This window comes from Sinocyclocheilus grahami, unplaced genomic scaffold (assembly GCF_001515645.1).
Source record: "Sinocyclocheilus grahami isolate Dianchi unplaced genomic scaffold, SAMN03320097.WGS_v1.1 scaffold24.1, whole genome shotgun sequence".
Classification (NCBI taxonomy): domain Eukaryota; kingdom Metazoa; phylum Chordata; class Actinopteri; order Cypriniformes; family Cyprinidae; genus Sinocyclocheilus; species Sinocyclocheilus grahami.
This window is the reverse complement of record NW_015505203.1, coordinates 1784986-1797827: the sequence shown is the minus strand read 5'-3', so window position 1 is coordinate 1797827 and position 12842 is coordinate 1784986. Positions and strand designations below refer to the sequence as shown.

The window sequence follows — 12842 nt, the reverse complement described above, 5'->3', positions numbered from 1 at the left end:
TTATACAGGTTATTAGTAGCCTAATCCCCGTTTCCTCTCTACTTCTCCTCACTCCTCAGTGCCAGGCCTAATACATTGAAGGGCAGCTACTGTTCAACACAATGTAGGCCAAGATAGAACTAGGAACAATTCCCATTGTTTCTTTTTCTTTTTGATGATGTATTTGGTGTGTCCCTGCTAGTTTAGCTAACAGTCTAACCCTAGGTTTATGAGTCTATTACAGCATCACCCACAAGTGACACCTGCTTAGCCATTTCTCTTAGAAAAAAAACTTAAATAGGTAAAATCTTCCTTTTTTTATTTCATCTTATTTTATTTCAGTTTTGTCATAGTGACCAAAACCGTGAACCATCAGTGCTTTGAGTAATAGTTTGACCACATGTATAGCCCGGTCATCAGCTGACCCCTGCTTACAGCCCCCTCAACAAAGTTACTCAAACTCTCTCTTTCTGTTCACGAACACAAAAACATAGCACCCTACCTCCCTATCTGCCTCTCACCAGCTATTTATACCTTACACGGCCTACACAGCCGTTCCACATAGAAATAGCTTAACACCTCTGTACGTACTTGCATTTGTCCCTTTCTCTCTCTGGTGTTCCCACAAGTGTGCCAGTATGTCGCAGACATTCCACAGACATCCAGCCCTGCCAGCTCACCAGGACCACTTGGAAAACCAGCAGAGCACTGTAATGGACATCCTTCAGCTCAAAGCAGCCAACGACCTGCAATGGCAAAGAAAGGAACAGCGAGACTGCGACACAAGTGAACACCTGACACCCAGCCTGAACCACCAGGACCTGACCAGCATCATCCTCTCCTCGGCCCACACCCTCAAGCGCCTCAGACAGGAGGTAAATGAGCTGAAACTGCAAGTCACAGGGTTCTACAGAGAACTGACACCTGCTCAACGAGAGAAAGCACAGAACGGATGCAAAGAACCTCACAGAATGGTGCAACAGAAGGAAATCACCAGTCTTCAGAAGGCTCTAACAGCTGCTGGACACCAAGCGCCGCTGGAAAAAGCCATCAGGCAGGACTTGGAAAGAGAACTGTTTCACACAAAGTCACTGTTAAAAACAGCATATGTGGAACTAAATGAGAGAGACACCAGATCTAAGGCCTTAGAAGGCCAGCTGCATGCAGCCAGAGCTGAGGTCCAAACCTTGACTCAGCAATTAAAGAGGAGCTTGGCATGGTTCAGAAATAATTGAAACAGTCCTACCGACTGCGCATGGACTCAAGCAAAAGACAGCCTGCTGAACATCACATCACCAGCAGTGCAAGCCCCTCCACACCTGTGCACAGCTACGGGAAATTCTCTGCACACTACAGAATCTCCATAACAGTTCCCGGCAATCCCTGGAACCACCTGCACTCTCACCAGTGAGAGTCTAACCCGGCTGTTCCACATCACGGGTACCACGGATAGCCTACTGGCTAACAACATCGACAAACAACCATCTTACCCAGACTAACTCACTTCAGGATGACAGGTGACAGCCTCGACACCTGCCCGCACCTTGCTACAGCCTACATCACCACAGCACACCACCTGACAGCATCCACCACGGCACCACAACCACTCCTGGAGGCACCAACAGCCAAAGAGCCACCACTGTCTCCCAGCCGTAAGTGGCAGGTGTGTGTTCGATTGTTCTACACCTTCGACATCGCTCGTTGTTGTCTATTCTATGGAGAACAATGCCCGAAAAGGGGGATTTTGTAGCGTCTGGACCAATCAGACACACCATTTTTCATTTGATTTAACAAATGAATTATTCATTAGATTAACAAACATTCACAGACCCCTCACCCAATAAACATACTGGGTGCCAAGTTGTCTGTTAACGAGGCCCAGGACCCTGGTTACCATGGCAACCCTGACACCTTTGCTGGACCAGATAGATTTTACGACCTAATGACATGTTGAGAATTACCCCTCTCACTACACTCTCCGTAGGAAGAGACACAATGCACAGTAGAAATTGACTTTTCTACTAATTAATTCATAGGAAAAACTTTCTGTGAATGAACACACATATCCTTCAGCTCGATGAGACGTGCAAGTATTCAAACTTAGTCTTATTAATTGATATATTAGGTATCATTTGCACCTTTTTACAAAGGTGTGTTTGGACTAAGAATCTGATGTTTCCCTCAGGTGTAGATCTGCTGAATATGCAAATGGTTCCATAACTTCATTCCTTATTTCTCTCCTCTTTACTGCTTAAGCTTTAACCCTTCCCTATACCAACTGTATGCGTGTGTGTGTGTATGTGTATGTTAGACTAGTTTAAGTGTTTATGTGTATGTTAGACCAGTTTAAGTGTTTATCTAGTATGTTAGACTAGTTTAAGTGTTTATGTAGTTAATAAAGTCTTACTTGTATCACACTTGACATTGTTCATTGTTTGCTCATAACTGGAGTCCCTAATCATGCAGATTTATGCTACAAGATCTGTGTAAAGTTGTACAGTAAGAAAGTTATTTCCCTTAACCAGGAAATTAACGTTCTTAGAATTGACAGACAGTTGACCCTGAGAGGTCAAGGAAATATCTACAGCGGATCTAAATATTTATAATTAATTATAACTAGTTATGATTAATTATTCATATTTCCCCATGAGCTGATTCGCTACACTTTCAAAACATCTTACTGACCCAAAACTGTTGAACAGTTCTGTCAAAAGCAGAAACAAATTTTCATCGAAAGTCTCTGGACTTTCTCTTATCACTGATAGCAGAGACTCACAGGCTGCTGCGGCTCCTCTTCTGATGCCTAAAAACATATACGTTGGCATGCTCAAAGATGTCTGTATAACAAAGCAGGATTAACTGCTGCTGTACTGTATTAATCATACTTGCAAAAAAAAACAGTGACACATTTAGACATACATAAAACACACAGCTGATCTCAACTGGATAGCATAAGGTCTGGTCCACACTGCAGCTTATTCCGTCTGTGAACTGCTTGTCTAGACAAGAAAAGCAGTCTGACTGACATATAAAGGGACTAGTCACTGTCTGTTTAATTTTTATAAGCTACAATTAAAAATAAAGGTTCTTCATGGGCATCAATGGTTCCAATACATTCATGGAACCATTCCACAAAAGGTTATTTATAGCGGAAAAGTGTTCTTAAGATTATTAAAATGCTCTTCACACTAAGAAAATTATTTTTATTTTAAAACCTTTTCTCAGACAGGATCTTTGGGGAACCTAAAATATTTCTTCACATCGCTACAAAAACATATAAGAGTTTATTTAGGGTGGAAAATAGTTTATACTACATGAAAAAAACAAAGTAATCTCTACAAATAATTGTGGAAAACACCAAAAATATAAAAAAATGTGTACACTTTGTGATTCTGCTGGTTCAAAGTGCTTGTTATATCAGCCTGGTACCTTGTAAACACAACTTTGTTTCCAGGCGGTCTGATAAAAAAAAAAAAAACCTGTGTTCTTACTCCCAGAAGTTGCGTTAAGTCAGCCATCACATCAAAGCTTTGTAGACTGAGAAAATATTTTCCAGCAACATGCATCAGACAGTCAGTGTACAGAGGCTGAGCCTGAGACTACTTTACAGGTGACCCTTATGGTCTTAGGCTGCCAAACAGCCTAAACTCAAGTAACTATCACATGTGTAAACTAATTAAAAAAAGGAACTGCAGATTTTGTCACTAGGAGTGAAACAAACAGCCATTTATACACCCATAATGTTGTGATTGCCTGAATTACTTGTAAAGCTTGTTTTTGTCACAAAATACCTTTTAACTGAACTAATTAAATTAGCCACTAATGTGAGTGATTAACCACTACTGCTTTGATGGGGGACAAGATGTGTCGGTTTGCTTATAAAAATCAAGTGGGTTTATAATGAGGAGTGACTACAGTCGTGTGTAATTCTGTGGGTGCAAACACAGTATATGTGGTTGTTAATAACCGTGTCAAATTTCACATCTCAGTGCGTCAGTAGCTGTTTTCTTTCTCCTATTCCTGTGATCTCCGACAGTTGTCTACCCTGTTCTAATAATGTGCAGACATGTTTGTGTACCATGACCACCTCTGACTCATATCTAAAACCCCTTACGCCTTCAGTGTCTTTGAGCTGCAACCCCATAAATGCCCACAATCACACCCTGTTTTAGCCTGTGGGCCAACTCTCATAGGGCCCCACCACAGTGACATCACTGTGGTGACAACCAGCAGCATCTGTATATTTGTGTCTGGGTCTGTGTGTGTTAGAGAGAGAGGAAGACACAGTGAAAAGCACCAATGCATTGGAGATTCCAGATTTGAGGTGTGTGCTTGTATCCCTATGTGTGTGTAATTGGAAGTCAGGCCCCAGGCTTAGAAATTATTGTTCCTGTCTGAGATGCTTGAACTGCAGCCAATTAGACAATAAAGAGAAAAGCTGCTCTGTTTTCTACCAGTCCTTGAATTGGCTTTGTTCATTGACTTTCACAACCCCCTCCTCTCTCTGTGTCTGAAGCAATAAGACAGTAAATTGTGCTCCACTTAGAGTGCCCTTAGAGAAAATTAAGAGATTTTCTCTGTTCCTCAACCAAGCCTCTTAATTACACATGTTTAGACATAAAAAGTATTGTAAACAAATGTTCATGCACGTGAGTGTAAAATGTAGCTATGTTTGCCGACGAGAGAGTAATTTTCTGCTATTTTGGTGGTTTTGTAATGTCAACTGTGTGTTCCAGAGAGAAAGATGAAGCATTATTACAATAGGGGATTTTTGGATGTATAGAAGGTGCTGGTTAAGGAATAGGAAAAATAAAAATCTGTCCTCATCTACTTTTCTATTGAACATAAATCATATTCTACTATCACACTGCAAAATTTTGCTCAGTACAACTACTTGTTGTTCTGCACGAGTAACATTATGATTCCTGTGAATGCAGTGAAAATTATAAATGCGTCATAAAAGTATCAGACAAATGATCATTACACCTTGTGTATTATGTTCTTCTGAAGCCATACACTAGCTAGGCGGAATATCTTTACATCCAACCAAGTTCTCCTTGGGCCGTTCATGAGCATGAATGAATCTTTCTTTTGAATCTGATTTTTAAAAATTAATCTGTTGATTAAGCTCACATACCAGTCTGCATGATTCGTTCACGTAGACTGATCCAGTTCACGAGTTTAACTTACTGATTTTCTCAGAGAAATTTCAATCTGTTCTTTACATAAAGAAATGAATACTTTTAAGCATTTGTAACTTACTCATGAAATAATTAAAGTGTGTCATCCATGCTGAATTATCAAGACAAAGTGAAAATCATAAATCATTTATATTATAGTAATATAGCAGGCAATACTTTGATTTATAGGCCTATGGGTGTTTTATATATAGCCTAGTAAGGACATAAAATTACCATCCCTGTCTACTCTGTACTTTGAGTTATACCAAAATGAACTTAGACACATTGCGGTTCAATGTTTCATGTACATTTTATTTATTTATTTTACTCACAGCAAATTCTGAGGCAGTCGCGTGAGAACGCCACGAAGGCGATCTTCCTCATCACTGACGGTTACTCAAACGGCGGAGACCCGCGGCCGGTCGCGGCGGCGCTGAGGGAGAGAGGCGTGGAGATTTTCACGCTGGGCATCTGGCAGGGGAACATACGCGAGCTACACGACATGGCCTCGCACCCCAAGGATCAGCACTGCTACTTAGTGCACAACTTCGCTGAGTTTGAAGCGCTGGCTCGACGCGCCCTTCACGAAGGTGAGAATACAGCATATGAGCTTTTCATACTTGTAATAGTTAAGATTAGGTCATCATTAGTCTTATATCTTTGTCTTGTATCACGATTCACTTTGTTCATATTTACTTCATGGTTCATAATTAATCCTGACTATTCGTTCACATACAGTCGATTTCCTGTTGTAAACGATTTGTGAAAGTTCTTATTTGCATATTTATGAGGCAGATATATTGATTGGACAATTATAGCACGTGACCAGCGCAACCCGGATGCATCGTTAACTGCTTTACTAGCCTAACCTTTGTTGGTTTGGAAATGTTCCAAATTTCCACTGGTTGTATTTTGTGTTGATGTTTTTTATTTATTTATTTATTTTTTCAAATAAATGAATGAATGAAAGGCGTTTGCTGTCACTATTCAACATGTTAACAGTTTCTCTCAGGGATGTACACTAACAGCGTCAAAGTTTCTGGACTGTATAAAAATAATTAGGTTAGTAAAAGATTATTCCCGGTTTTCTGTTGCCATACAACTCACGGGACATTTTAGCACCGCTTGGTTTCACACTGTAATACTTTGGCACATCTATTAAGGTAGTGCTAAAAAACCCTGCCAAAAATGGTGGTGTTAAACATTACGTAAACAAGAGTTAAAGTTGGACTTTAAGGAGAGTTTAAAAAGGCGTTAACCAAAGATTCATTGTAAAAAAGGTATATGTATGGCTATAAAGTATGATGCCGAATTCTCGTGTCTTTCTTCATATAAACCCAAGCTTTACTCAAATTTACCATAACCATAGTTTCCTCTAAATACCATAGTTAACAGCATAACAAACATTATTTTTATGTCAGTGGTGACTATACCAAGCTGTTTTAATGTAATAACTGCATTTGCTGTGATATTTTAACAGAAACTATGGTTACCATGGTGAATGTTTGTTAAGGGAAATCAAAGGCCAATCCAGCTCATTTTTCCTTGAGCCTGACAAATATGAGCCTCTGTTGATCCCAGCGTAAAAGAAAACTGGTACAAAAATAATTCAGTGTTATTATTTCCTTTGGCTGTCGGGCTATAGCAGATTCTTCTTATCTGAGCTCTGAACTCAATCAGCCACATGAACTCAAAAGACCCCTTTCTTCATGATGACATCACCCACCTACGCTAAACCCAGAGAGATATAAAACAAAGAAGCCCTCTAGATAGCATCAGATCAATCACTGGCTTTGTGCAAGGGGAGGCCTGACTAAAGCTGTGGCATCGTTTGTTCCCACCTCCCGCTGTGATATCATGTCTGTCATATCCTTTGTCCAAGATAGTTCAGACTCCTTCAGCTTGCATAGCCTGTCTGTGTATGCCAACATCTGGAGCAATGCATTTGTTTGTATTTAGGGAGACAAAATGGTCCTGCCAAAGCCAAGGTTTTATAGTTAGTTATGCAGAAGATGCCAATACCAAAACACACATGCTTACTTTTCCAGAGCCGCTTGGAGTTCAGTTAGACATGAAGAAATAGATGAATTATGAGGCCAAAATTATTTTCTTTTGCATCAGAGAAAAGTGCAGTCTGATATTCATTGCCATTTTCTCTTCCAGATCTTCCAACTGGAAGTTATATTCAGGAGGATCTGGCCCAGTGTTCATCATTGTGCGAAGAGGGAAAGGACTGTTGTGACATAATGGCCAGCTGTAAATGCGGTACACATACAGGACAGTACGATTGTGTGTGTGAGAAAGGATATTACGGAAAAGGACTTCAACATGAGTGCACAGGTAAGGGTCGTGGCCTGTGTGCAAATTTTGTATTTTCCATTTCAGTTCAAAAGTTTTAAAGAAATGGATGGAGTTCCTAGAGACAAGTCCAGTTTATTACTCGATAAATTTGCTCAGGGATGTTTAAGGCTGAAATGTGAACTGAAAGCCAATTCCTCTCCTGAAATGAAGTAAAAGAAACACTTTCACCAAATATCCATAGTGACAGAGAAAACAGCGTACAAATAGATGGGACATTGAAGCGTGATGCCAAAGTGGTGCTTTAGCTCTCATTTTGCTTTCATAACAAACCTATAAACATGATTTAAAACATTCACAATCATCTCTTTGTGCACTGCAAAATACCACATAATATGCTATGTCAGCCCTTTTTTGCAGCTTACTTAACTTCATTTGAATCTGGCAACCCTACTTTTTGTTCACCTCATAAAACTCCTTGAAGAAAAAGCAATGCTTCATTTGAATTAAGATCTATTTATGTTTACGTTCATGAGTTGTGGTTCTATTAAAGCTATTTTTCATGCTGTGGTAAAAATGAGCTCATATTGAGACAGTTCTAAAATAATCAGTCTGACTAATTAAACTGAGGAATGAGGTGGTAGGAAAGTGTTAGATGTACAAACACGGGGTGAACTGCAGATTTCATGTGATGGAGAGCTAACCTCCGACAGATGTTATTATTGCACACTTGCTTTCACACTTTGTCGCTTTGTAGTAGTATTTCTTTCTTTTTCTCTGCAGAGACACTTAATACCCATGAGAAGTCATGTGTAAACGCCTTGAAGTCTATTATAAATCTGATGTTTTGAGAAACAGATTTGGAATAGTGCAAACTTTTACTCACAAATGTCTTTGACTAAGAGTGTTCTTACTCTAAATTATTAGATTTTTCAAAGCTACTACAGCTTAATCAACCTATCTCACCACAAACTAGTAAATGTTGCAATGTTAATAATACATGAAAAAAAAGGTCTGCACTGAGGAACTGGGGCCAGATTCAAGAAACATTCTTAAGAATTTAATTTTGGCAGCAGCTATTTGTCCTAAGTGAAAATAACATATTTTCTTAGCGATAGATACTATTTACACTAAGTGCAAATAGCTACACTACGTTAAAATAGCAAGGTTTTCTGTTATTTATACTACTTATTGCAAATAGTGACAATTATCTGCACCTCAGTATTGTAGTACATTATAAAACAGTACGCAATAATAATGTATTGTGTAAATTATAATTTTAATTCATATTATTAAATGGATGCCACCTTACTGGGACATTAAAACCCTCCCTGCACCTACCCTAACCGATACTTTATTTCCAACTTTTTGATTATTTCCTTCATTTTTAGTGAAAATAAATGCCTTTCTGATGTGATAAAGGATTTGAAAAGGGAGAAAAAAAAGTTTGGCAAAAGGCGGATTCAATTTCGGGTCAATTGCATCAAAAAGCATGTGCCTTACCATCTACGCAACTAGAACTGATGATTGACAATCGTCTTTTGTAGTATTGACTTCAAAATCACACGTTGGTGGGTGGAGTTTAGTGTAAATAGCCTCTGCCAACAAGGCGGGCTATTTGCACTTAGTGTAAATAGACACTCTGTAAATTTTTTCTAAACTGCTGTTTTCTGTTTACTTTCTTGCTTAAGAAAAAATAATGTTCTTAAGCCAAAACTTAAGATGAATTTAAGTTCTTGAAGAGGATCTTCTTAAAAATCATAGTTAGTATAACTTCCAACTTTTCTGACTGTAAATCTACAAAGGGTATGTTTTATGAATGTATTTTTTGTAATTGAGCATAAGAACAATCGTTTTAAATTCAAGCATATAATTACAGCATAATTTTCAGCAATATTCAGCACTGAATCTGCACAGTAAAGAGAGGGCAAAAAAACAAATTGCAAATGTAAACAACATTAAAAATGACTATTTAAATACACAGCACACTATAAATGCAACGTCTCATCCAGCCAGTCACAATGGAAATAGTGTGTATGCTTATAATTGTCACAAAAACACTGCCTGCCAAGTGTTTTTCTTTTAGTTGGTCAGCAAATATTTGGCAATATCCTCCATACAGTCAGATAACACCAAAGTCTGTTATTTTCTTCATAAGAAAAGAAAAATATGTTTTTTAAGAAAATATTTGAGAAATTCTTTGTTCAAGAATTGCTTTTAAGAAGCTTTTATGTCTTTCTGTAAGGGAGCCAGGTTGACCTTGTTTCTCTTGAAGCAGAACCGCACAAATCCAATGCCATGTTGTGAGGCATCAGTCTGCACTGTAAACATTTTCTCAAAATCAGGATTTTGAAGAACTGGCTCCTGACATTATGCATTCTTTAAGTCATTGAAGGCTTTTTCACAGTCCTCAGTCCATACTACCTTGTTGGACTGGCTCTTTTTTGTCAAAATTTTAGGGCTATTGCCCTGGCGGAGAAATTTGGAATAAATATCCCGTACCAACCAACAAGCCCAAGAAAAGCTCTAACCTGTTTCTTTGTCTCAGGCTGCCCTGCACCTTTAATGGCCTCCACCTTCCCCACCTGAGGTCAGATCACACCGTGACCCAGTACAAAACCAAGGTATTGGGTTTCTGGTTTGGTGAGGGCACATTTATCTGGGTGAATGGTTAGTACTGCAGCCTTAATGTGAGTCAGGACTTCCTTAAGGTGCTCCAGATGCTCTTCCCAGCTTTAGCTGAAGATTATAATGTCATCAAGGTAAGCTGCAGCGTAGTCCTCTGTACCACGGAGGACTTGATCCATCATCCTTTAAAATGTGGCCTCAGCCCCATGGAGCCCAAAAGGAAGGACCCGGAGCTGGAAGTGACCAAAAGGGGTTCTGAAGGCAGTAAGCTCCTTACATGCTGGATTCAGCGGCACCTGCCAGTATCCCTTGCAGAGATCCAGCATGCTCAGGTAATTCGCTCTCCCTAGTCTCTCCACCAGTTCATCCACCCGTGGCATTGGATAAGGATCAAATTTACTAATGGTGTTCAACTTCCTGAAATCTAAGCAGAACCGCAGGGTACCATCTTTCTTCGGTACCAGCACTATGGGACTGCTCCACTCACTTGATGATGGCTCAGTAACTCCCAGTTGTTTCATGGTCTACCATTCCTGTTTCATAACAGATAGAAGTTTCTTTGGCACACGATACACTGGTTGCCGGACAGGTTTGGGGTCCTTGAGGATGATAGCATGGTCGACTAAATCTGTCCTGCCAGGGGTATCCATGAACAACTGATCAGGTTTATATTCCTGGAGCTGATGTCTTTGTTCTTCACTCAGGTGCTGAAAATGTAATTCACTGTCACTGCGACAGGTCGGTAAATATTGTTCTTCCACTTCCTCTTCACACTCTACTGCTCTCACCAGCATAGCCATGTCATTGCTCTTTTCTGTTTTGCCAGGAGAATGTTGCGGATGCCATTTTTTCAGCATGTTCACATGAAATGTTTGCAGAGGAGGATTTTGGGAGGGGATTTCAATCTGATAGGTCACTGGACCTACCTTATTCTTTATCTGGTACGGGCCTTGCCACTTCGCCAAAGGCTTATTCTCAGATGTTGGAAGCAATAACAGAACTTCTTCACCACGTTCAAAGCTTCGTGATCTAGCTGTTTTGTCGTACCAGTGTTTCTGCTGTACTTGTGATCTTATCAGGTTTTCTCGTGCCAAGGCAGTGCTCTGTTGCCGTTTCTCCCTCATTTTCAGCACATAAGTGAGGATGTTCTTTGTCTTTGGGCTGTCCGCAGCCTCTCTTTCAGGACATCTAAAGGACCTCTCACTTGGTGGGCGTACAGCAATTCAAACGACGAGAATCCTGTTGAAACCTTGTGAACTTCCTGGTAGGCGAACAGGAGGTATGGCAGCCATTTATCCCAGTCTTTGCCCGAGTCGGAAACAAACTTTTTTAACATATTCTTTAGAGTCTGATTGAACATTTCAACAAGACCATCAGTCTGAGGGTGATATGGGGTTGTTCTCACACTCTTAATGCCCAAAAGCTGATAAACTTGCTGCAGTGTGCGACTCATAAAGTTAGTGCCTTGGTCTGATAAAAACTCTTTTGGTATGCCAACTTATAAAAACTCTTTTGGTATGCCAACTTGGGAAAATAATTTCAACAAAGCTGCAGCTATCTGCTTAGCAGTAACATCTCTCAATGGATATGCTTCAGGATATCTTGTCGCATAATCTGAGATTACTAGAATAAACCAGTTTCCTGCCTGACTCCCCTCAAGTGGACCAATAACATCTACTCCTATTCTCTCAAAAGGCACATCAATTACAGGCAAAGGTACTAGTGAGGCGTATGCAGGAATCCGGCCAGTAGCGAGCTGGCATTCAGGGCATGTCTTGCAGTATTCTTTAATGTTTGTGTACATTCTAGGCCAATAAAATCTTTTAGAGATTCTCAGACATGTCTTCGCAAACCCTAGATAACCGGACCATGGAATGGAATGACCTAACTGCAGTAGGGCTGGGTATCGTTCAAAATTTTTCGATATCGATACCGATACATTGACTTCGATACCGGTTCCTGAACGATACTTTTTTCGATACCAATTTTATGAAATCAATTTTAACAAGAAAATATTATCTAAAAAAAAAACTTTGGTTTTATTTTTCAGCTTGTTGATGTTTATACAAACTCAAAGATCTCCTGAGCCACTGCACAAAGGAACAAAATGTAACCAACACAATAAATCAGTGCAAAATAGTTTTAATAAAGCTCAAATAGTCTTCAGTTTACACCTCTGTTAGGCTACATTTACACTAGTTAGTGTTAGTTTTAAAACGCATAGCTCAGACAGAATCATGATTTCTATTTATTTTCCACTGATTTACTGATGAGCATTAGCAGCTTCCAGCGCTGTCTGCTTGTGTTCTCTCTTCCATGATCGCTGCTCTGACTCAAAGGTAATAACATATTTAATTTCAGCAACATTACATGGCCCCCTTCCCTATTAATATAATAGACCTAATATTACCACCCAAGCAAACAAAAATATTTCTTAATCAGTGGAAACCGATACAGTGTTTTCTATCGGAATAAGCGCTTGCGTTCAGTCAATAAAAATCGAATAGTTCTTAATTTGTTTGAGAACTGAGAAAGACCATACCATATAGTCGTGGCCACATAACCACCTCCGGGAGTGCATTATTTCTCTAATAATTTTAACGGCCTGGAGTCCCAACCACACATCAAGACATTGTTCAGATCATTTGTTTCAAGACATTTGCCATGTTTCCGTCCTGAAATCTTGTGTGGGTTGAACAAATTTTTTATGCACCTCATCCCAAACCTTCCGTTGCAAATTCCAAAACGTCATTTCAG

At 39.6% G+C, this 12842-nt stretch overlaps 1 protein-coding gene across 1 annotated transcript in view; it reads left to right on the top strand.

Moving 5' to 3' along the window:
- The window catches only part of LOC107563162 (sushi, von Willebrand factor type A, EGF and pentraxin domain-containing protein 1-like), a 27444-nt gene extending 17398 nt beyond the window's left edge, over positions 1–10046 (top strand). Inside the window, exons 2-4 of the mRNA XM_016247961.1 lie at positions 5494–5749; positions 7323–7499; positions 10006–10046. Of these exons, the coding sequence (XP_016103447.1) occupies positions 5494–5749; positions 7323–7499; positions 10006–10046 (474 nt within the window). The remainder of the gene's footprint in view (positions 1–5493; positions 5750–7322; positions 7500–10005) is intronic.
- The last annotated feature ends 2796 nt before the right edge of the window (positions 10047–12842 follow it).